The following is a 23,604-nucleotide window of genomic DNA, read 5'->3' on the forward strand; positions in this document are numbered from 1 at the left end:
ATGGCTGTTACTGTGCACAATGGTTTTCCAGTCCTTCTCACTTTATTTTACATCAGTTCATATAGGTCTTGCCATGTTTTTCTGAAACCATCTCCCTCATAATTTCTTATAACACAATAATACTCCATCACAATGATATGCCACAACTTGTGCAGCCGTTCCCCAATTGATGAGCATTCTTTGATTTCCAATTCTTTGCCACCACAAAAATAGCTCCTATAAACATTTTTGTACATATAAGTCCTTTTCCTTTTTCTTTTATCTCTTTGAGATACAGACCTAGTAGTGGTATTGCTGGGTCAAAAGGGTATGCACAGTTTCATAGCCCTTTGGGCATAGTTCTAAATTGTTCTCCAGAATGATTGGACCAGTTCACTACTTCACCAGCAGTTCGTTGGTGTACCTATTTTTCCCTCATTCCCTCCACCATTTATAATTTCTGATAGGGTATGAGGTAGTACATAAGAGTTGTTTTAATTTGCACTTCTCTAAGAGTGATTTAGAACATTTTTTTCACATGAATATATATGCTTTGATTTCTTCTGAAAATTGTCTGTTTTTGTCCCTTGTTGTTCAGTTGTTTTCAGTCAAGTCTGGCTCTTTGTGACCCCTTTTTGGGATTTTCTTGGCAAAGATACTTGAGTGGCTTATTATTTCCTTCTCCAGCTCATTTTACAGATTAAGGAACTCGGTCAAACAGGGTTAAGTGACTTGCTCAGGGTCAAGCAGCTAGTAAGTGTCTGAAGCCAGATTTGAACTTAGGAAGATGAGTCTTCCTGACTCCAGGCCAAACACTCTATTTACTGTGCCAGCCAGCTGCCCCTTATATCCTTTGACCATTTATCAATTATCCAATTGGGAAATGGCTCCTATTTTTATAAATTTGACTCAGTTCCATACTCAGTGTATTTGAGAAATTAGGCCTTTATCAGAAAAACTTGCTGTAAAAACTTTTGATGTTACTTCATGGTCCTGTGGTACCTTTTAGCAAAATGTAGTTTCCCCAATTATCCCTTTTAAGTGGGTCTATTTTTGCTTTTGATTTGTCTGAGATCATGATTGCTATCCCTGCCTTTTTTTTTTTTTAGTTTAGCTGAAACGTATTAGATTCTTCTCCAGCCCTTTATTTAACTCTGTGTGTGTGTGTGTGTGTGTGTGTGTGTATTTCAAGTGTTTTATAGGGAAGCTCCTCCCATTCATATTCACAATTATGATTACAAACTATGTTTTCCTCTCCATCCCATTTTCCTTCTATTTTTTTCTTCTTTCACTATTTTTATCCTGTCCCTCCTCAAAAGTTGATTTTGCCTCTAACTACTGCCTCCCTTAATCTGTCGTTTTACCACCCCCCCTTTTCTTTTATTTGCTTCTCGTATTTCCCTATTGGCCAAGTTATATTTCTGTACACAACTAAGTGTGTATATATATTCTTTCCTCTTTGAACCAATTCTGAGAGTGAGGTTCAAGCATTGCCTTCTACCCCCCTCATTTTCCTCTCCACTGTAAAAATGTTGCCTTGTGTGCCTCTTTTATGTGAGAAAATTTCTCCCATTCTTCCTCTTCCTTCCACCCTCTCCCAGTTCATCCCTCTTTTTTACTCCTTCATTTTTTTAGATCACTCCAACATAATTGACTCATATCCATGTCATCAATGTAACTCCTTTTAACTGCCCTAATAATGATAAAGTTCTTAGGAGTTACATGTATCATCTTTACATATAGGAATGTAAATAGTTTAACTTTATTGAGGACCTTATGATTACTCTTCCATGTTTACCTTTTTACCCTTCTGTTGGGTCTTATATTTGAATGTCAAATTTTCTACTCAGCTCTGGTCTTTTTGTCAGGAATGCTTGAAAGTCCTCTATTTCATTAAATGCTTATTTATTCTCCTGAAGGATTATACTCAGTTTTTCTGGGGTTGTAATTCTAAATCCTTTGCCTTCTGGACTATTATATTCTGGGCCCTCTACTCCTTTAATGTGGAAGGTGCTAAATCTTGTGTGATCCTGACTAATGCTCCATGATATTTGAATTGTTTCTTTCTGGCTGCTTGAATTATTTTCTCTTTGACCTGGGAGCTCTGGAATTTGGCCATAATATTCATGGGAGTTTTCATTATATGATCTCTTTCAGGAGGTGAATGGTGGATTCTTTCAATTTCTATTTTACCCTCTGGATCTAAGATATCAGGGCAGTTTTCCTTGGAATATGATGTCTAGTATATTTCTTTGATCATGACTTCTAGGTAGTCCAATAATTCTTAAATTATCTCTCCTTGATCTATTTTCCAGATCAGTTTTTTTCCAATTAGATATTTCGCATGTTCTTCAATATTTTCATTCTTTTGACTTTGTTTTATTGTTTTTGATGTCTCATGGAGTCATTAGCTTCTACTTGGCAAATTTTAATTTTTTAAAATTTATTTTTTTCAGTGAGTTTTATACCTCTTTTTCTGTTTGACTGATTCTGTTTTTTTTTTTTTAATTTTTTTAGGCAATTGGGGTTAAGTGACTTGCCCCGGGTCACACAGCTAGTAAGTGTCAAGTGTTTGGTCTCAGGCCGAATTTGAACTCGGGTCCTCTTGACTTCAGGGCCGGTGCTTTATCCACTGTGCCACCTAGCGGCTCCCTTGATTCTGTTTTTAAAGGAGTTCTTTTCCTCAATGAATTTTTGTCCCTCTTTTTCCTTTAGGTCAATTCTTTTTTTAGGGCGTTATTTTCTTCAATTTTTTTGTACCTCTTTTACTAAGCTGTTAATTCTCTTTTCAAATTTTTATTGCATCATTCTCATTTCTTTTTTCCATTTTTTTCCCTCTACCACTCTTTTTATTTAAGTTTTACAGGAATGGTTGGGCTTGAGTCCAATTAGCATTTTTCTTTGAGGCTCTTTTGGGTAGCTGTTTTCACATTATTGTCTTTTTCTGAGTTTGTCTTGGTCTTCCCTGCCCCTGTAGTAGCTGTTTATGTTCAAATTCTTTTTTTTTTTTCTGTTTGCTTATTTTTCCAGCCTGTTTCTTGACTTTGAACTTTTTGTTAAGGTTGGGCTCTGCTCAACTTGGAGTGGAGAGGCACTGACCCAGATTTCAGGCTTTTTGTGCTGCTGTTTTCAGGGCTAGTTGTGGAGGTCTGTAAGTTTTCAGTGCTTCCAGGCTGGTGTGATGCCAGGAGAGGTGTGGTCACTTTTTCCCTGATCTGTGCTCTCGTCTTTGCCCAAGAAAGTCTCCTGGTCCTCTGCAACCACAAATGCTAGGGCTACTTTTTTGCCTTAGAACTATGACCAGGGCCCCAGCTTCCTTGTGACCAACATCTACTGTAGCTCACCGTGCTGGAACCTTGACCCAGAACTGCAAGTGGGCAGTAGAATTGGCAATCAGTGCCAGCTTTAACCAGTGCTACCAAAGGGTCTTCTGTAATCTCTTTCTGAGAAGTTGTCTGACCTCATCATTTCGGGGTTGAGAGCTCCTGAAGCTGCTGCTGCTTCTGTTGCTGCTGTGACCACTACTGTTGCCATGGTGTATGTAGGCTCCAGACAGGCCTTTACCCTGGTGTCACAAACTTCTCTTGCTGGTCTCCTAAGCTTTCTTGGGCTGGAAAAAATGCCTCACCCTGACCTTTTGCTGACTCTGCCACTCCAAAATTTGACTTGAGGCAGTGTGTTAAAATTGTTTGTAGCAGAATGTTGAGAAAGTTCAGCTGCATTGCCTCTAATCTTCCATCTTGGCTCTGCCCTCTCCTAATCTATTTTCAAGAGTAATTTTGACTGGGTCTTTTTTTTTTTTAACCAACCATATGGACTTTGGAACTTAATCCCCACATAAAATACAACTTCTTGGTACTTTTCTATTGTTTTGTTCCTCTGGGGAAATGGAATATGCCTTCCCCAACTGTGATGAAAGTCAAATGTTCAAGCTTAAACTAGTTATGAGAAAATTCCTGAATTTGTCCTTTCTACCTCTCCATCTTATTCCACTGTTGTTTCACCTAAAGTTGTGTTTCTGTAGAACCAGTTAGTGTTTGGTGGGGTGTGTCTATATACTTCATTTAATGGATGTTGTGTTTTTCAGGTTCTGCCAGAGCCTCCTTTAGAGATCGAAAAACAGAACTTTGCAGCTCACCTTTGGATGGATCTAATTATGACATATATAATCCAATCTTCATGCATCAGCACATATCACCTGATTTAACTAGGCGATTTCCTCCTAATAGTGAAGCTCTGAGGCTGTATGGGTCAGGTAGGAAGCAATGTTCCGCTGACTTTACACTCTTCCCCCAGCATATACAGAAGCAAAGCTAAATCACAGTAATATGCAATAACATTCTTGTCATTGGAAATAAAGTTTAAAATGGATACTTTTTATTTAGTAATTTAGTACTTGTAAGACACACATGGTAGTGTGGAAAAGACTGATGACTTTGCAGCTAGAGGCCCTGGATTCTAGGGTTGGCTCTGCTACTTACTACTACTACTTGTGACTTTTGGCAAATCACTTAACTTCTTTGGAACTCAGTTTCTTCTTCTGTAAAAGGAAGGGAGTTGGGCTAGATGACCTCCAAGGTCCCTTCTAACATTAAATTCATGATTCTATGACATTCTTTATGGATAAGTCATGTAATATTGGCAAACCTCAATTACACTTTAATTTTCCTTGAGAGAGAGAATCTTTTCTTTTAATATTACGGTATACTCCTTTATAAATCCTCCTGTAGGAATGTTAATATTCTCTTTTTTCTTATGTAGGAAGAATGTTGCACAGCTTGTAATATTAGAAACACCATCTGTTACATTTTGATGACTTTATAAATCGTTTGATTAGCATAAACAAAGGAAGTAGATATTATATAATGAATGGTGGAAATTGTCCATTTCGTTTTTTGTAAAGGTGAATTTCTGCTAACCTTTGCTGCTTAATTTCTTAATCTGGTCTGTAATTACCTTATTTATAAAATTCTAACTTGCTTTCAAGGATGTATCTATAATCTAATTACAATAATTAACAGCAGACATGTAATATTTTAGGGTTTGCAAAATGCTTTATGCACATTACAGTGTTTTAATCTCCAAAAATCTAATAACAGAGACATTTATTCCTAAAAGACTTTGATTCAGGAGAATTGAGTCCTGGTTTTAAATCTTGCTTGTGATATGTACTAGTTGTGTGACTGTGGCAAGTCATTTAACTTCATTGGACCTCAGTTTTGACATGCAGTTGTCTTTTTTGTAATTTGACATTGATTTTGGCCGTTTTTCTCAATAGTCAGGGTTTTGTTCCCACACTGGTAACCAGTACTTTCCTATCTGTTAATGTACAGTTATTTTCATTTTTTGTGATATTATAGTTTGCCATATAGAGCACTTTTTGATTCTCTCATGAAGAAAGTATTCACATTATTCAGATGTGAGACTTCTGACTAATATTATAAGCCTTTCGTTTCTTGTGTTTTGCACAACTCCACCTGTGCGCACTGTGAAGTGATTGCTAAGGTTTATGTTAACTTGGTTGAGAGATTCTTATCTAGTTCTTCGTGTTGTTTTTTACCCCTTAGTTCTCTGCAACAGCTAATTTAATTAAATTAAATAATCAAACTAAATCTAAGCTAATTTTTGATAAAAAATAATTTTTTTCAGAAGGTTATTTTTTTTTATCAAGGCAGTAATATGGAAGCCCATTTCCCCTTCATGCCATAATTAAAATTCCACTGTGTTTTTTTATTTTTCTTTATAGTTTGTGACTTAAGGAGCCCAAAAACACCTGGGTCCCCTGGACTAAGCAAGTCTATGTTTGATCTTACAGGTTCATCACAGCGATTTATGCAAGTAAGTTGTTAAAATGCATTTACTTTGTACTAGTGATTGATTTTTGGACTAAGGAATTCCAGGAATTTGTACAGTTTAGTAAATTGCAATGGGAACAATAAATTGTGATGGAATCTCTCTTAGATTTATTTGCTTCAATGTAGGATGAATAAGCACTTGAAAGAATTAAGATATATCACTTCAAGAAGTTTTCAATTGACAACTTAAAACTTTTCTTATTTTTCCTGGATCTTGTATTTCTTATCTGGGGAAACTTGAGTTGCCTGGAATTTAAATTTTGAGCTGAAATTACTTATCTAATTTACCTTTTCTCTTTGAATGTAACTACAGATTAAAAAAAATCATTGAGTACGTTGTATTTCCACTTGGTGCAAATTGAGACGGCAAGAAAAAATATTGCTTTTACATACCAAAAATTTGAATAATTTCATTTCCTTATATTTTGCATACAGAGACAACTCTCTAACTATAAATTTCAGGGAAGGTGTTGATCTACATTCATAAGGGAAATTAGTTACAGGAAACCCCCAATAAAAGTCACAGGTCTAGTCCAAAAAGTAAAAACCCACATAGCTGTTTGGAATAGAAAAACAATTCATTGTCTTAGTTTAATTTTTTGAATGGTTAACTGAGTTTTAGGGTACTCTAGTACTTGAGAAGAAATTTTATTTTTCTCTACATTATTTATTACATATAATTATTAATGGCTTTAGAATATTTTATTTCTCCTTATAATAAAACTGAACTGAGCTTGAAAGATGTTTTTCCATTTGATAAAAATGGAAAACTCTTTTTGAGCACTAAATTTGGAGTCAGGAGAGCTATAGGACAAATCACTTACTACCTCTGTGACTGTGAGCAAGCTGCTTAACCTCTCTGAGTCTCATTTTCTTCACCATTAAAATGGGATAATAATGTATTACTACCTCACAGGGTTGCTATGATGATTACATGAAATCATGTATGCAAAAGGGCTTTGTAAACCTTAAAGTCTTAGGTAAATATCATCTTTAATAATAAGTTCAGTAACAATGTGAATAGTATCATTTTAGGTAAAGGGGTTTATCTCTGAACCACTCTTAATTACCGTAATTGAGTGATAACTTTGGTGGGGTGATTCTTTAGTATCTAAAAGTATAAAATTCAGACTGCTGACATCACAAATTAGTTTATATGCAGAATGGAACTGGAAGTAGGTGTCATGTTTTAAATATGTCAGGATCTTTAGAATTTGATAAGAGGTTTTTTCAATAATGAAAACATTTTCATTGTAGAGATATGATTCACTGTCCAGTGTACCAAGCAGTTCATCTTCAAGGAAGAATTCTCAGGGCAGTACTCGAAGCCTGGGTAAAGAATATAATTTTATTGCTTATATCACGGAGTCAATTTTAAATAGTAGTAAGTAAAAACTACTGTAATATGGTGAGGACAGGGTGGGAAGGAAAGTTTTATATGTCCATATAACACTGGGAGTATCACCGAGGTGGTAGGTTATCTTAGGAAACTTAGTTGGCTTGTAGAATCTGTTCTTCTGCCTTCAGTCCTTCAACACCATCAAATGAATGTCTTTTTTGCGTGTGTTAAGTTTTTAGTGGAGGTTCCTGAACCATGCATTCCAGCATCATAGAAATACTAATTTGTAAATTCTTTTTTGGGCCTAATTTATATTCCCTCCACTGCATTTTAAAGATCTATTTTAAGATCTGCTCATATATTTCCTCAACTTTTTAGTTTCTTAAAAACAAATCCTTTGATAGGAATTTAGTTTTTTGAATGACAGCTTTTTTTTTTTCTTTTTTAAACAACTGAAATATCAAGGGAACAAGACAAGGCAACAGACATTTATTAAGTGCTTGCTTTGTGACAAGTACCATATTAAGCAATGGGGTAACAAAGGAAAGCAAGAGGAACAGGCATTTATGTTTATAAATACAAGAAAAAATATAGTCCCAGACTTCCAGGACCTTGTGCTCGAATAGGGGAAGAACATGCACAGGGCTATTGTATTGAAGTGCATAAAATCAAACTGGATAAAATCGGAGTTCATATAGACTGACCTTTTGGATGGCATTTCAAATGTCATTTGTATCTTTTCACTTTAGATACAATCATATTATCTGGAGATGAAAGAGATTTTGGAAGATTGAACATAAAATTGTTCTATAATTCTTCAGTAGAACAGATTTGGATTACGATTCTACAGGTAATTCAGTATAGTTGGTTTCCTGCTTTGTTACAAAATGAATTCTCAGATACTACAAATTATCCCCTTATAGCTTTCTATTATACAAACAACAGGACCATATGTCTGTTCATGGGAGTTAACTTTTTTGTAATATGCTGCAAAAGTATTCAGTCAAATTTGTAGATTGTTTTCATTTTATCGTGTTTGTTTACTGTTGTATATGGTTGATTTGCAGAAGCATTACGGTGTAGTACATAGACTGTTGAGTGAGCCTGGAGTCAGGAGAACCTGAGTTCAAATTTCACCTCTGATTCTTATTAGCTCTGTGACACTTGAAATGTTATTTAATTTCAGTTAACTACCTAGAATTTATCTACTAAGGCATGTAGCCAGATTGTAATCTGTGTTGGTGGAAGAAGGTACTGAACTGTCGAACTTGCAGATTCCTTGTGTGTCTTTACTTTGGTTTTTATTTGTACCTCATCAAGACAACTGGGTAGCTAGATGGTGCAATGGATGAAGTGCCAGACCGACCTATCTATTTTCCTGAGTTCAAATTGGGCCTCAGACACTTACTAGTTGTGTGACTCTGAGCATGTCACTTAACCCTGTTTACCTCAGTTTCCTTATGTGTAAAATGAGGTGCAGAAGTAAATGGCAAACTACTCCGGTATCTTTGCCAAGAAAACCCCAAATGGGGTCACAGAGAGTTGGGAATAACTGAAAACATACACAGGCAATTGGTATGTGCTCATTTCCTTATTGTTTGACTTTAGAAGAGATAAGATATTTCATCAGTTGGATTAATTTTGAAGTTCTGTTTTTCTTCCAGTTTATACATATATAACATAGTTAAAATGCTAAATATGAATTACACATTTATGTTCTTAATGACTCCTAAAAAACTCCATTTTGAATGTTTTAGTGCAGAGATTTGAGTTGGTCTTCCAATTATGGAGAAAACCCTACTATTTCTGTAAAAGGAATATTAACTTTGCCCAAACCAGTACATTTCAAATCTTCAGCCAAAGAAGGATCCAGTGTAAGTGAAAAGTTTGTTTGTGTTTGAATTTCATTATTTAATTCTTCTTGTTTTCATCAGTCGTGTCTGTAATGAACTGTGGGAATAAGTGAAAGAATGATATGTGACCCCATAATTGTTAAATGCTATTCTGTGGCTCAGAATGTTAGATTTTAAATGTCAACTATAAAGATGTCCTGGGAAAATATGTAGTAATAAAACCATTTTAAAGAATTTCCAAGGCTCTGATTCTTATAATCTAGCCACTGCTCAGATTCCTTAAGAGCCTAGCTAATATGGCAGATCTTTAATAAACCTTGTAAAAAAAAGAATTTCCAAATTATTACTTTTGCAACTTTTATTTGAAAGTGCTGTGGGGATGTAAACGATTATTACATATGAGCAAGTCAGTAAAGAAGTGACTTGTCATGATTGACTATAAAAATTTAATATTCTGACTAACCCCCTAAAGTACAATGTGTAATTTGTAGTTTTTCTAACTATAAATCTCTTTTTCTTTGAACAGCCAAGTTACTGATGTTTCATTCAGTTGTTTTTGAGGATGCAAGGTGGTTTAGTAGGGCCATTAGACTGGGAGTTATAATATCTACTTTCTAATTTTGGCTCTGTTACCTGGTAGCAGAATGATCTTAGTTTCTTTCAACCTCAGTTACCTCATTTTTATAAAATTTGTTTTTAACACTTGTCCTATTTGTTAAGACTAAAATGATGGACTATTTGTGATAGGTGTTTGTAATTGTAAAATGCTTTTCAAAAATAAAATGAGTATAATCGCTTTGGTTTTTACTTTTCCTAGGTTATTGAATTTATGGAGACTTTTGTATTTGCTATTAAACTCCAAAGCCTGAAAACTGTTAGGCTGGTATTTAAGATTCAAACCCAGACTCCCAGGAAGAAAACCATTGGAGAATGCTCATTATCTCTCAGAGAGCTTAACATGCAAGAAAAGGATTACTGTTTGGATATAACACCTCCCTCAAAAATTTCAGTAAGTAATAGTGTTATGTAACTTGAAAAATATTTTCTACTTCATGGATTTGGGAGGAAGGAATAAGCTAATAATGGGCTTAACCAGGATTTTAACCAGTCTTCCTGTTAAATAAGCTTAACTATTTAAGCATGAATGCTTTACACTAAGCACCATTAAGTTTTTTTAATTGTTTCATATTTTAGAAGAAAATAAATTTATATTATAGTAACAGCAGTTGGTTGCTTAAGGAAAGCAAGAATCATAAATTCCAGTCCAAATCAGAGATTACTCTGTAGCTATCTTAAGTTGTTCTAATTACCAGGAAATAGCATACCTGCTTGAAAAATTTGGTACAATAAAATATTTCCCAGTCTGATAAATGATTGTTTTTAAGAGGTACTACTTGCTTTCATTAACTCGACAGCCAGATGTTGGTTATAAACTTTTACTGATCCATAAGGATTTAATGCAAGAGTTACTGGGTAGACATATCATTGATATCTATGGGAGGTAAGTCTACCTAAGGTCAAAGCTTGGACTATTTATTTAGCCTGCCTCCACCTGCCTCCAAAAAGAATCGACGTGCCTTACAATTTATATATAATACAAAATAGGATGATTTGAGATAATAAGCAGAACAGAAACCATCTAAAGGAAGCAAGAGGAATAGATATTTGTGTACTGAATTAAGTTTTTAAGTTGCTTCGAGGCGAAGGCACTACTACCTTTCCCTTCCTTTCTGATTCTACAATGTACATAAACTCATTTTGGAGGCAGTTTTTTCCTCCGTGGAATTAAGCCTAAACCTCTATTTCATTTATGCATTTTATTTATTACCTGGGTCCTTTAAAAAAAACTTATTCAATAGTTTTACGGAAGTCAGAGCCATGGTTCAAATGGATTATTCCTTTTTCATATTGCTTTAAAGGCTGAGACTTAACATAAATCACAAGTTAATAAAGGTTTTCTTGGTGGGCTTAGTAGCTTGTAGTTTGGGTACTTTCCGTTTTGATGAGCTAATGTAGTGATCAAGGAAAACTTGAGAATTCTATCTGTACTATAGTAGTGAGTCAGCATGTTTGTTCAACTGTGACTCATAAATTTATATCTAAAAAGAAGTCAGAGTCAGTATCTTCTCTTATCTCTCCTTTGGGGCCAAGCTTGTTCTGTGTAATTTTGCAACATTCATATTTAATTATTTTTGGTCACTCTTTCTGTTTGCATTGTTGTGGTCATTGTGTATATTGTTTTCCTCACTTTGCTTACTTCATGTTGTATCACTCCATGTATTTACTTGCTTCTCTATATTCGTTGTGTTCATTATTTCTTATAGCACAATAATATTCCATTCCATTCATGTGCCACAATTTCTTTTTAGCCATTCCCCAATGTACATCTGCTTATTTCCTGATTTTTGCCACCACAACAAATGCTGCTGTGAGTGTTTTGATGTATATAGAGCCTTTCTTTTTGTTAGTGATCTCCTTAGGGTATATGCCTGACAGTGGAGTCTTTGGGTCAAAAGGTATGGACATTTTGGTCACCTTATTTACATAACTTTGAATTAAGTTATATTTTAATTCATTTTTCTTCAATTTCATGTTCAATGAATTGTTTTTCACTTGGTAAATGCAGATTTCTTGTGACATGGTACATTTCTTTTTTTGGCTAGACAATGGGGTTGCTATGTATCTGAGGCTGGATTTGAACTCAGGTCTTCCTGACTCCAGGGCCAGTGCTCTATCCACTATGCCAACTAGCTGCCCCTTGACATAGTACATTTTAAAACTTGAAAGTCATACTTCAGGAAATATGAGTTTACTTATAACCTATTTTGCCTTTTGAATGATATTTAGCAAGAGATAAGGGTTACCTTTTTCACTGACTTTATGTAGGCGTAGAGACTAGAAATGTATATTGTTCAACAATGATATTTTAGTCAACTAGTAGATATTGTACTCATACCAAAATTTTCATATTACCATCTTTTTACAGATCCAAGTAGTTATTTACTCTTATAGTGTTTATATAACTTCATCATTTGTTTTTCACTAGAGGTATTTTTGAAGCCATATGAAAAGATGACTTGTACTGTATTAGTCTGCACAATGATATTGACTCTTCTGCTGCCTCTTAGTTGTTTTGAAGAGCTCCATGCTAACTTTTTCTTCTTGCTGCTATTTCTTCTCTGTGACTTTCCTTATTTATTCATTACTACTCTCTGGTTTTCCATTACTGCCATTTTTCTTCATTGACTTGCCTACATTTTATAAGAAATTTCTTATAAATAATAATAATATTATTTAATTTATTTATTTAATAATAAATAATTATAGTATAATTCTTATATTAGCAATGTTTTAGCTTTTATAGTCTCTTAGTCAAATAATCTATACATCGTCAAGGGGCTTCTTGAATTTCCAATCTTGGCAGTAAACTCTCTCCTTCATGTATTCTTTGGGGAAAAAATAGCTATTTGATTTTTCTAGGTGTTTGGATTCTGAATCCTGTAATTATGTTGTTTCTAGAAAATCAACCTTTCAAAAACTTGGCCCCCCACCCTTATATCCAAGTACACCTCTGATTGAATGAAGAACATTCTGTGTAACATTTAGGGATCAGAGTTCTTGTTTTCAGAGAATAGCTTAAATTACCCTAATTACCCTTTGTCTCATTGATGTAAAAGGAGATTTTAGTGGTGGGTAAGTATTTGTGTTTGTAGAATCCATGAAATTTAACTCCATAGTTATCACAAACAGCTTTGGTTTTGAAAACCTGTAGAAGATGATGTTTTCTCGGTGTATATCTTTGAATTTTCAAAGTACACATATGCCTTGATCCTAACTATAAAGTAACCCTGTTTTATTACACAGGTGTGTCATGCGGAACTTGAGGTGGGAACTTGTTTTCAAGCAGTCAATAGCAGGATCCAATTGCAAATTCTTGAGGCACAACACCTTCCAAGCTCATCTACTCCTCTAACTTTGAGTAAGTTCAGTAACAGTTGGTAAAAGAATATTAAAAAAATAAACTACCAATAACAGACTTTTCTCATTCCTAACATCTAGGAAAAAAAAGTTATTGTCTTATGATTCTTTTTTTAATGCAAAGATTATGCCCTTAACTTTAATATTGATAATTTAAAAACAATCAGTTTTAATATCTTGGTCATGGTTCTCTCAGGTTTTATTCTTCTTGACCCCCTCCCTTCCTCACTATAGTATTTGACACCATTTCTTTCTGATCTTCAAGTACAGGTAATACAGAAGATGGATACCTTATATTTTTCACTTTTTCTGCAGGCTTATATCTTCAGCTGTCTGAAGAATATTAACTTTTTAAGTTTTACCAATATCTGAAAGTCAAAGTATGCAAAACTGAGCCTTTTTATCTCCCAACTGAATCCCCCCAATATCCAAATTATTGAAAGAATTCTTATCACCTTCCCTATCTCCCTGTTTCAAAACTATGTAGTTGATCATGAGTCTTCCTGTCTCTTTATTTCCCATATCCAATCTTCACCAATTTCTTTCACCTTTCTTCATGATATCTCTTGGATTAATTATTTTTTTTTCTGTTTCCACAGTTAATAATAGCTAGTAGTTAGCATTTGTATAGCATTTTAGGGTTTGCAAAGAGCTTTACGAATATCTCATTTTATCCTCACAACAACCTTGGGAGGTAGGTGCTATTATTATCCCCATTTTACAGATGGGGAAAGTGAGGCAGACAGTGGTTAAGTGACTTGCCCAGGGCCACACAGCTAATAATCATCTGAGGCCAGATTTGAACTCAAGTCTTTCTTTTTTGATTGCCAGTCCAACACTCTCTTCCCTGTTACCTAGCTGCCTAGTTAGTTAACAGTAACTCTAACTTAGTTCTTCATCCTTTCAGAATAATAACTTAAATTTATACAGCACTTTATAATTTACAAAATATTTTCCCATACTGTAGCACATTTGAGATTCAAAAGAACTTTGGTAAGATAGACAGGACAGGTAATGTTATCATTCCCATTTCACAGATGAGGACATTGGAACTCACAGATGTCTTACTTAAAGTCCAACAGTGGTTTCTAGTCTAGGACTATAGCTACAAAATCCATAGCCTGTTAATTTATCTTTTAGTTCCCATCCCATTCTGCATATAGCTATTACAAGATGATTCCTCGTATATATGTGGAAAAAATGACTTTTTGAAAAAATAATTTTAAATTCTCCAGCTTGACTTTCTCAAGGGGCAATCACAGTCATGAAACTTATATGAAAACTAGGTTTATTTTTTTTAATTAATTAATTTATTTTTAGTTTTCAACAATCACTTCTATAAGCTTTTGAGTTTTAAATTTTCTCTCCCTCCTTCCCTACCTCTTTCCTCAAAATGGCATACAACCTGATGTAGGCTCTACATATATATTCCTTTTAAACATATTTTCATGTTAGTCATGTTGTAAAGAAGAATTAGAATGAATTGGAGGAACCACAAGGAAGAAGAAACAAAACACAACAGAAGAAAAAAAAAGAGCAAATAGCATGCTTCAATCTGCATTCAAACTCCATAGTTCTTTCTCTGGATGTGGATAGTATTTTCCATCATGAGACTTTTGGAGATGTCTTAGATCCTTGCATTGCTGAGAAGAGCTAAGTCTATCAAAGTTAGTCATCGAACAATGTGGCTGTTACTGTGTATAACATTCTCCTGGTTCTGCTCAGTTCACTCAGCATCAGTTCATACAAGTCTTTCCAGGTTTTGAAAACTAGATTTATTACAGGAGAAATGAACATATTTGTAGAATCCAAAGAGTTCACAGTCTTTACAGAAGTTTGCATATTTATGATAGTACTACAAAAGGAGGAGGAGAAAACAGGGAAGGGTGGCATGGGAGGGGAAAGTAAAGTAAAGGTGGGAAAGGGACAAAAACTGTTCAGAAGGAGAGGAGCAAAGGATAGGAAAAGTCTCATTCTTTTTCCTTGGGAACAGCTAGACTGTGAAGATAGGAGGATCTGCTTATCTGCAAAGGACCCCACCTGCACAAGCATTTTCCCAGCCTGGCACAGACTGACTGGTACCTGTCTTGCCTCCCAAGGACACACAGGGAATCCAGGTTGGGGTACAAACAACAAATTATGTCAGCAGGGGTGGGGGTAAAGGGGGTTCATCTTTGACAGATGAGCTGGGTCTAGTGTTTCTGGAAAATATGACAACTCAAAAAGACAAGTTCAGGGGAACCGTTAACAGTCTTTAACAAGTTCAAGGTTCTTCACTAAATGCCATGTCTTATATGTTATATCTTCACTAGTCTATCATTACAGGAAGTCCTCAGATATGTTCTGCTCTAAATGTCTAAGTTTATTTCTAGCAGAGATCTAAGTTCCAGTGTTTTAAAACATGGTCAGTTTTCTGACCATGACGAAATTAAAACCTACTTAGTCAACAACACATATATAATAATATGTTTGCAATAAAAATAGTAGAAAATAAGGTATAGTACTAGTCACTAAAAAAACCCCAAAGGATATTAATCTTAAATAATAATGCTTAAAGAAAAGCAGTTTAATTAGAAGAGAAAGTAGAGGTAGTTCTAGAATTATGAAGATTTTGAAGGGACTTAAGTACTTCAGTATGTTAGATTTTAGTTAAAATTAACATAATAGATGAGTCAACTAGGTAACCCAGTGGAGAGCATTGGACCTGAAGGCAGGAAGACCTGAGTTCAAATCCTTTAACCTCTGTTTGCCTCAGTTTCTTCATCTGTAAAATTGAGATAATAGTGGTACCTACTTCCAGGATTGATGTGAGGATAAAATGAGATAATATTTCTTTTAAAAAATAAAAAAAATTGATTTCCTTTTCTTTGATTCAGATGGGTTGCTGGTTTTGCTCTTATTCATTCTTATAGGCAGGATGATATAGTAGAAAGACAACTGAGACTTGGAGTCAGAAGATGTAGATTTATGTCCTGGTTTTGCCACCACACATCTTTGGGCAGATTGTTTAAACTCTTAAATGGGTGTGATAATCCTTGGACTGCCTTCTTTACAGGACTGTTTGTAGAGCAAATGAGATAAACAATGTAAAAATACTCTTTAACCACAAAATAGAAAATAAATCTCAGCTGTTTTATTGTTATTATGCTTTTTGGCTATGATTTTTTTTTGTGTATATGTGTGTGAGGAAGAGTGTGTTGGCAGATGGACTCACAAATGAAATGGATAGACGGGGAAAAAAAGATGTTTCTCCTCTAATTGCAGGTTTTTAGAAGAGAATAAGTTGCAGAACAATTGCTGTTCTTTATTGATATAGGGAATTACCTTACTGGGAGTTTACTATGCCAATGGAATCATAGGTGTGGACAGAAAAGGCTAATTTTGGCTCTATGTAAGGGAAATTTTCCTGAAAATTAGAGCTAAGGTTGCAATTGGCTATCTCAGGAAGTAATGAGTTCACCATCAGTAGAGGCAGCAGTATGTTGGTAAATGTTTAATGACTAACTCTCTAAAAAGGCATGACATTTTAAAGTTTAATCTGCATTATTAACATTTTTTCCATCACCTTTTAAAGCTCAATTAACAAAAAAGTAAATCAAACCCTGACTTGTTGCATTTGTCAATTTCTGAAGTGTCAGTGCTTACACTAAACATTTAACAACCAGCTCTTCCTAGGTGGTTTGAAGTGGCATATTCGATGGACTATTAGACTTGGTCCCTTTCAGCTCTAAATCTAGGATTACATCCTTTTCAGATATGGTTTTGATTAGAGGAATCTTTCCAACTCTCAGGATTCTCCAATTCTGTGAAATCTCTTTTTTGTATCAGGTTCTGTGTAGAAGTATAGATATTCCCCACATTATAATTGCTCCTCTTAATTAAGTCATCTGTGAAGAAACCAGAGTCGACCTGACAGACTGACCACTTGCCCTGTAGTGGCTGTCCTCATCCTCCCCACCTGGAACAGCGACCCTCAGGACCAGACCTCCAGAGACTATGCCTCATCTTCGTGAGGAAGTGTATTCACTCAATTTTTAAACTTTGTCCTGGGGGTGAGGTATTCTGATAGGTTGGTGGGTGAGTGAAAATTCAATTAAGCTGTTATATCCAGCTGGCCTTAGACCACGTTGCATATACCATTCACTGGGAAACCAGGGGTTTTTCCTGGGTAACTTGCCACTGCATGTCTTCCATCTTCTTCTTCTTTCTACCTCCTCTGGGCACGGTATAAAATCAGTACCACTACTACAAGAGTTGGCATGATACTTGACTTCCCTTTGGCCTTACTCACAATTCCTATGCTTCTAGAACAAAACCCCTTCCCAGGTGACTATTTCCCTATTTGTTTGATGTTCTATTAGAACATAAATGTAAGAGCTATCTCACTTCTGTATTTGTGTCCTCAGTACCTATCACAGTGCCTGACACATAATAATAGTGGTAATAATAATCAACAATAACAACAATAATAGTAATAGCTAATCTTTATGTTGTATGTGCTAAGTGCCAGGCACTTTGTGAAGCTCTGTGCAATTATTATCTCACTTGATCCTCTCACAACCCTGGGCAAACTGAGGTTATGCGACTTTAACCTAAGGTCACATAGCAAGTAAACGTCTGAGTCTGGATTTGAACTCAAGTCTTCGTCTCATGTTTGATGACATACTGGGCCAGAAGGAGGATAGAGCTGATTCCTTTTTTTCTCACTATTATGACTCAACAACAATACTTCTTTTTAAAGTTCACCCCATTTTGTCTATTTCACCTGGTCTAGGTCCTTGTTGCAGTAATTTGCCAGTATCTAGGGCCACTTTCTTTGCTTTCTTAAGGAGTTTATTTCTTATTTCTCAATCTTCTTCTCTACCCCAACTACTGCTGTCAGAGTCATACTTCAATATGCATATGCATGTTGATTTTCTGTTAAAAATGCATTTTATTGATCTTTTGTTCTTTACACTAATTTCTCACTCTCCTGATTAGCCTCCTCTTATAAAGAACAAATAAACAAGCAAAAACATTTGATGCAGAAACCTTATCTGACTATATATGTATTACTCTGAATAATACCATACCTCTCTACTGTGAGGAAGTAGTTATGTTTTTTTTTAATATTTTTGTCCAGAACCTTCACTGGTTTTTCCATTACTCAGATTTCAACTTCATTTTAGTGCTCTTTTCATTAGCATTGTTGTAGTCATCATTCTATTGGTTCTGCTTATTTCATTTTGCATTAATTCATACAAATCTTTCCATGTTTATTCCTTATGTTCTTTTTTTTTTAAATTTACATTTATAGTTTTTAAAAACTATTCCCGATCAACAAGTAGGGATAATAATAGTTAAGTTACAGTTATTTACTACCACACAGGGTTCTGTTATTTGGTGTATATTAGAACTTTATTTCTGTCTGGCTTTTTTGGGTCATGTGCCAAGTTGATAGCTTATTTGGTCAAAGGGAATAGATAATTTAGTCACTTTTGTTGCATGATTCCAAATTGAAATTCAGAATGATTGTCTTCCCATTGTCCCCTGCAACATGGATGTTCTCATATATTTTCATATTTTTCAGTTTGCTTGGAATAAGATGAAACTGCAGAGTTTTGATTTATATTTCTTTTTACCTTTAGTGATTTGGGGCATGATTTTGTATGCTCTTCTATAGTTTGCAGTTCTTATTTTGAAAGCTTTTTATATCCACTGACCACTTACCTTTTATCGAACAAAATTGCATATTTTTGTCAATTCTTCTACATTTTGGATATTAGACTTTTATTTGTGATATTCAATGCAAATAAATTTCCCCACACTTATTATTTCTCTTTGAATTAGATATTCATTGATTTCATTTGTCCCAAACTTCTTAATTGCACATAGGTAGAATTGTAAATTTTATTTTTTATAATGTGTTCTCTTCTTTTTTTGGTTAAGAATTCTTCCCCAGCCCGAATAATGAAAAGGACTTTATCTTATTCTCTTCTAGTTATTTTTTTGTCATGCTACATCCTTTTATATTAGGTTATTGTGGAATATAGTGTAAGAGGATCTCTTTCTAGTTTGCTTAGCAGTTGTTAAAAGGTAATCCTTCCCTGGTAATTTATGTTCTTTGATTTAACAACAAGTAGACTACCGTTTTTGGTTCCTTATATTTTTTGCTTGTTTATATAGTTCCATTGATGTACTTCTCAATTTTTTTAAACAGTTCCAAGTAGTTTTGATGATAGCTGTTATGTTTCAGGTCTGATAATGCCATGGTCTCTTTATTTGGACTTTCTTGCATTACTCTTGAAAATTTAGATGCTTTATTCTTCTAAATGAATTTTATCATTATATTGTCTAGTTTTAAGAGGCATCCCTTCAATAATTTAATTTCTAAATCAATTTTGGAAAGCATTGTAATTTTTTATTGTATTGGCATAGCCCAACCATGAGTAGTAAATATCTCTATAATTATTTAACTTGTTATTTTTCCCTCAAGCAGTCTAGTCTTTCAGGTCATCAGTCTCCAGAAATCCAGTAATGTATAGCATCACTCCCCCTCCGGAAAACATAGGGATGATCTCATCTTAGATTTCATGCTTGTGTTACTACCTCCATAATCCTGAATTCCAAAATTTCTCTTTCTGATTATAACTTCCTGGTCCTCCATTTTTTCTCTCTTAAATCTATTCTTAAACTCCCTGTGATGTTCAGTCCTCCCATAACTCTTTGTTCTTCTAGTCCATTACTTGTTTTATAGCCTTACTTATCTTCCTTCACCATCTGGACTATAGTAAGCCAGTTCCATGATCCTATTTCCTTAATCCCTTCCCCCTTGTCTTCTCATCTTGCCAAACCACAACTCTTGATTACCCCTGCTATTTGTCTTGTCTGCTTCCACTTGCCTGTTGCTGCATGCTGTTGGAGGAAGTCACAAACCCTTGCTGACTGTGATCTACCACAAATTTGTTATGTAACTGCACCTGGACTCTCACTGATGCATAACAACCCTTTTATTATTTTTTTCTTACCCATCACAGCTGCGTCAAGGTCTTTTTTTTTCCTTCCTTAAGCCCTCCCTTTTGCTTCTTAGCAGATGACCTCAACTCCTACTTTTACTGAGAAAATAGAGGCCATCTGTTGGGAGCTCCCTTTTTTTTTTTCCTTTAAATCATATCTAAATTCCCCTTGATCTATTTTGTTTTGTTGTCTCATCTTTTACTCTATTCTCTGAGCAAGAAGTGACCCTTCTTGTCTGAGGACTTCTACCTGAGCCCTTGATACTCTCTTCTCTAGTAACTTTCCCCTTCAGGTATTCTGTTTCTCTTTAAACATCTTATTTACTGCATTCAGTTTCCTTCCCTTACATGCTCCTTATGTACATGCCCAAATCTCCCTTTAATCCTTTACTTGGCTGCCATTCCCCCAGATTATCATCTTATATCTCATTTCTATAGCCAAATGCCTTGAAGATACTGCCTAGACTGCTTGCCTCTTCCCTCTTTCTGACCACCTATTCACTTGTTCAGTTGTTTCAGTTGTCTCTAACTCTTTGTGACCTCATTTTGGGTTTTCTTGGCAGAGATACTGGAGTAGTTTGCCATTTTCTTTTCCAGTTCATTTTACAGGTGAGGAAACTAAGGCAAACAGGATTAAATGACTTGCCCAGGGTCACACAGCTAGTAAGTATGTGAGGCCAGGTTTGAACTCAGGAAGAGGAGTCTTCTTGACTTCAGGCCCAGCCCCCTATCTACTGTCCTACCTCACTTAAACCTTGGGAAAATTCCAACACTACCAGTTGACTAACACTGTTTTTTTTTTTTTTTATAACATTACCAATGATCTTTCTTTAAAGTAAATTTTTATTGATTTTTTTCATTCTTGTTGTTCTTACATTTCCTAGGTTTCCCCTTACATCCCTCCACCTTTCCACTTCCAGATATCTGTCCCTTAAAATGGGATTAAAAAAACCAGGAATAAGAGAAGGAAAAAAAGACAAAACTAACAATATACCAAAATCCACAAACATTATATGTAGTTTGAAATCTTTGGAGACATTTCCCCCTCTGCCATCCCCCATCATTTCCCAAAATCGAGTGGTAAGGAGAGATGACTTCTCATGTCACTCTCCCCTCCTTGAATTTTTGTGACTCTGTTCTAACCTGGTTCTAATATCTGCCTGACTACTTAGTTTCCTTTGCTGGCTCATTGTCCATACTCTTTTCTCCCTTATTTCCTCCTTTTCCCCTTTTCCTCCCTCCCCCAATATATGTCCTAATCCTCTGTTACATTATAAGGTTCTGGAAGGCAGGGATAGAGTCTAATTTATTTTATTTTATTTCATTTCATTTTTGTATTCAGAGCTCCTCATAACGTGCCTTGAACATGTTTGTTGAATTAAATATTTTATAATTGTGGAAAAATTTACTCATGAATCCATTTAGTCCTGGCATATTTTTGTGAGACATTTGTTACTGACTTGCTTGATTTCTCTCTCTGAAATTGTTCTGTGTGCCACTTATTTCTTATTTTGTCAGTTCTGGCATTTTATAATTTTGTAGATGTTTCTCCATTTATTTTGGGCAGCTAGTTAGTATAGTAGATAAAGCACTGGCACTGGATGACCCGAGTTCAAATCTAGCCTCAGACACTTGACTAGTTGTTTGACTGTGGACAAGACACTTAACCCTGTTTGCCTCAATTTCCTCATTTGTAAAATGAGCTGGAGAAGGAATGGCAAACCATTGCAGTGTCTTTGTCAAGAAAACCCCAAATGGAGTCACAAAGCATCAGACACAACTAAAATGACCAAACAACAAGAACAGCCACCACTTACGTTCTTATTTTTATTGAAAAATTGTTCTTTGCCATAATTCTATTCATACTACATAGAATTTTGAGTTAATGCCAAAAACATAATATCTGATAATTTTCTTGTTTCATCATTATCTACTATTTGTTATTATTTTAGTAATTTGAGTTTTTAAAAAATTTAAATATGATGATAGCTTATCAATTTTGATGGTGTTTCCCCTTCCCCCTAAGAAAAGTTCTAAGGTTTTAATTTATAATCATTTCATATGAGAAGACCATGTAATGATATAGAAAGAATATTGGACCCAGAAGTTAGGGGATCCAGGTTCAAATTTCATGTCTGACAATAATTGTTTGACCACAGATGAGTCACTTAATGGTAGGGAAACTGAGGTTTTTCATGTATAAAATGAGGGCAATAATGTACAGACTCCTTATCTTATATATAGTATTTTGATAAGGAAATGTTTAAAGTTACTTAAAGTATGTTGTCCTGTAATTTCTCTACTTTAAAAACAAAGCAAAACAACCTTTTTTCAAATTTTTATTTTCTAGATTTCTTTGTGAAGGTGGCAATGTTTAGTTCAGGAGATTTGATTTACAAGAAGAAGACTCGTCTACTAAAATCCACCAATGGAAGAGTAAAGTGGGGAGAAACAATGATTTTTCCATTTACACAGAATGAGAAAGAAATTAATTTTCTCATCAAGCTTTATAGTCGGAGCTCAGTAAGAAGAAAACACTTTGTGGGACAGGTTAGTTTTGATTTTTATTTAACCTTTTGAGATTCTATGTCTTTGATATCTGGCTCCATTTCATTGCATTTCAGACACAGTTCATTTAGCATAGGGAAGAGTAATGGGAAACCCTTAACTATGAGCACCTAGGTGGGGTGGTAGTTAGAGCGCTGGGCCTGGAGTCTGGAAGACTCATATTTCTGAGTTCAAATATGGCTTTAAACATTTACTAGCTGTGTGAGTTAGGCCATGTTTGCTTTAGTTTCCTCATCTGCAAAATGGGGATAATAATAGCAGCACCTATCTTCTAGGGTTGTTGTGAGGATCAATTAAGATAATATTTGCATGCACATGATAGGTACTATATAAATGTTAGCTATTATTATTATCAACATGGGGTCCTGTGTAGTGAAAACTTAGCAGTTCAGATTAATACTACAAAAGACAAATCACTGATTATTCCTAGCTAAAAGTCAGATCTTATGAGACACTTGCCTACTATGTACATTTTATACATAAAATATCCGTACGTTTGGTGGAAAGTCAGTCAGGATTTCTATTGAAATAGGAAAGATTTTTTTTTCCAGTTTTATGATCAGTAAGCTAGCATTTTGGTACCAGGAACTATACTATAAGTACTGGGCTACAAAGAAAGGTAAAAGACAGTCCCTCCTTCCAGGGATCTCACAGTCTAATGGGTGAGACAGTATGCAAACAACTATGTGCAAACAAGGTATATACAGGATCACCTGGAGACGATCAGCAGTGAGAAGACACTAAAATTAGTACCAATGTAGATCTGAATGGTATGGTAGAGGCAGGATCAGACTGTGGCCCTGATGACAGGCCCTCATGGGAGAGGGAAAATGTGTTTAAGTGAACTCTCATTTAGATTTGTTATCAAATATTTGATTCTTTTCCAAATCGTATTTTATGATTAATCTGGGTCTGTTTACATATGAGTGAATAAATTGTTAGACTTGATAGTTTGAAAAAAAAAAGTTGTTGAACTTTTGCCAGTACATGAAATAATGTTTAGATAAGATATGTCTTTGTCTATTTTATAACTTTCT

The 23,604-nt window shown here is 34.9% G+C and overlaps 1 protein-coding gene across 2 annotated transcripts in view; it reads left to right on the top strand.

Moving 5' to 3' along the window:
* Positions 1-23,604, top strand: part of TC2N (tandem C2 domains, nuclear) — a 54,871-nt gene that overhangs the window by 28,479 nt on the left and 2,788 nt on the right. Inside the window, exons 5-12 of one of the 2 annotated variants that reach the window (XM_027870239.1) lie at positions 4,067-4,234; positions 5,726-5,817; positions 7,092-7,167; positions 7,923-8,023; positions 8,931-9,047; positions 9,844-10,035; positions 12,891-13,005; positions 22,350-22,549. In XM_027870239.1, coding sequence (XP_027726040.1) covers positions 4,067-4,234; positions 5,726-5,817; positions 7,092-7,167; positions 7,923-8,023; positions 8,931-9,047; positions 9,844-10,035; positions 12,891-13,005; positions 22,350-22,549 — 1,061 coding nt within the window. The remainder of the gene's footprint in view (positions 1-4,066; positions 4,235-5,725; positions 5,818-7,091; positions 7,168-7,922; positions 8,024-8,930; positions 9,048-9,843; positions 10,036-12,890; positions 13,006-22,349; positions 22,550-23,604) is intronic. The other variant, XM_027870240.1, reaches the window with a different exon arrangement.

This window comes from Vombatus ursinus, unplaced genomic scaffold (genome assembly GCF_900497805.2).
Source record: "Vombatus ursinus unplaced genomic scaffold, bare-nosed wombat genome assembly UNPS02014794.1, whole genome shotgun sequence".
Classification (NCBI taxonomy): domain Eukaryota; kingdom Metazoa; phylum Chordata; class Mammalia; order Diprotodontia; family Vombatidae; genus Vombatus; species Vombatus ursinus.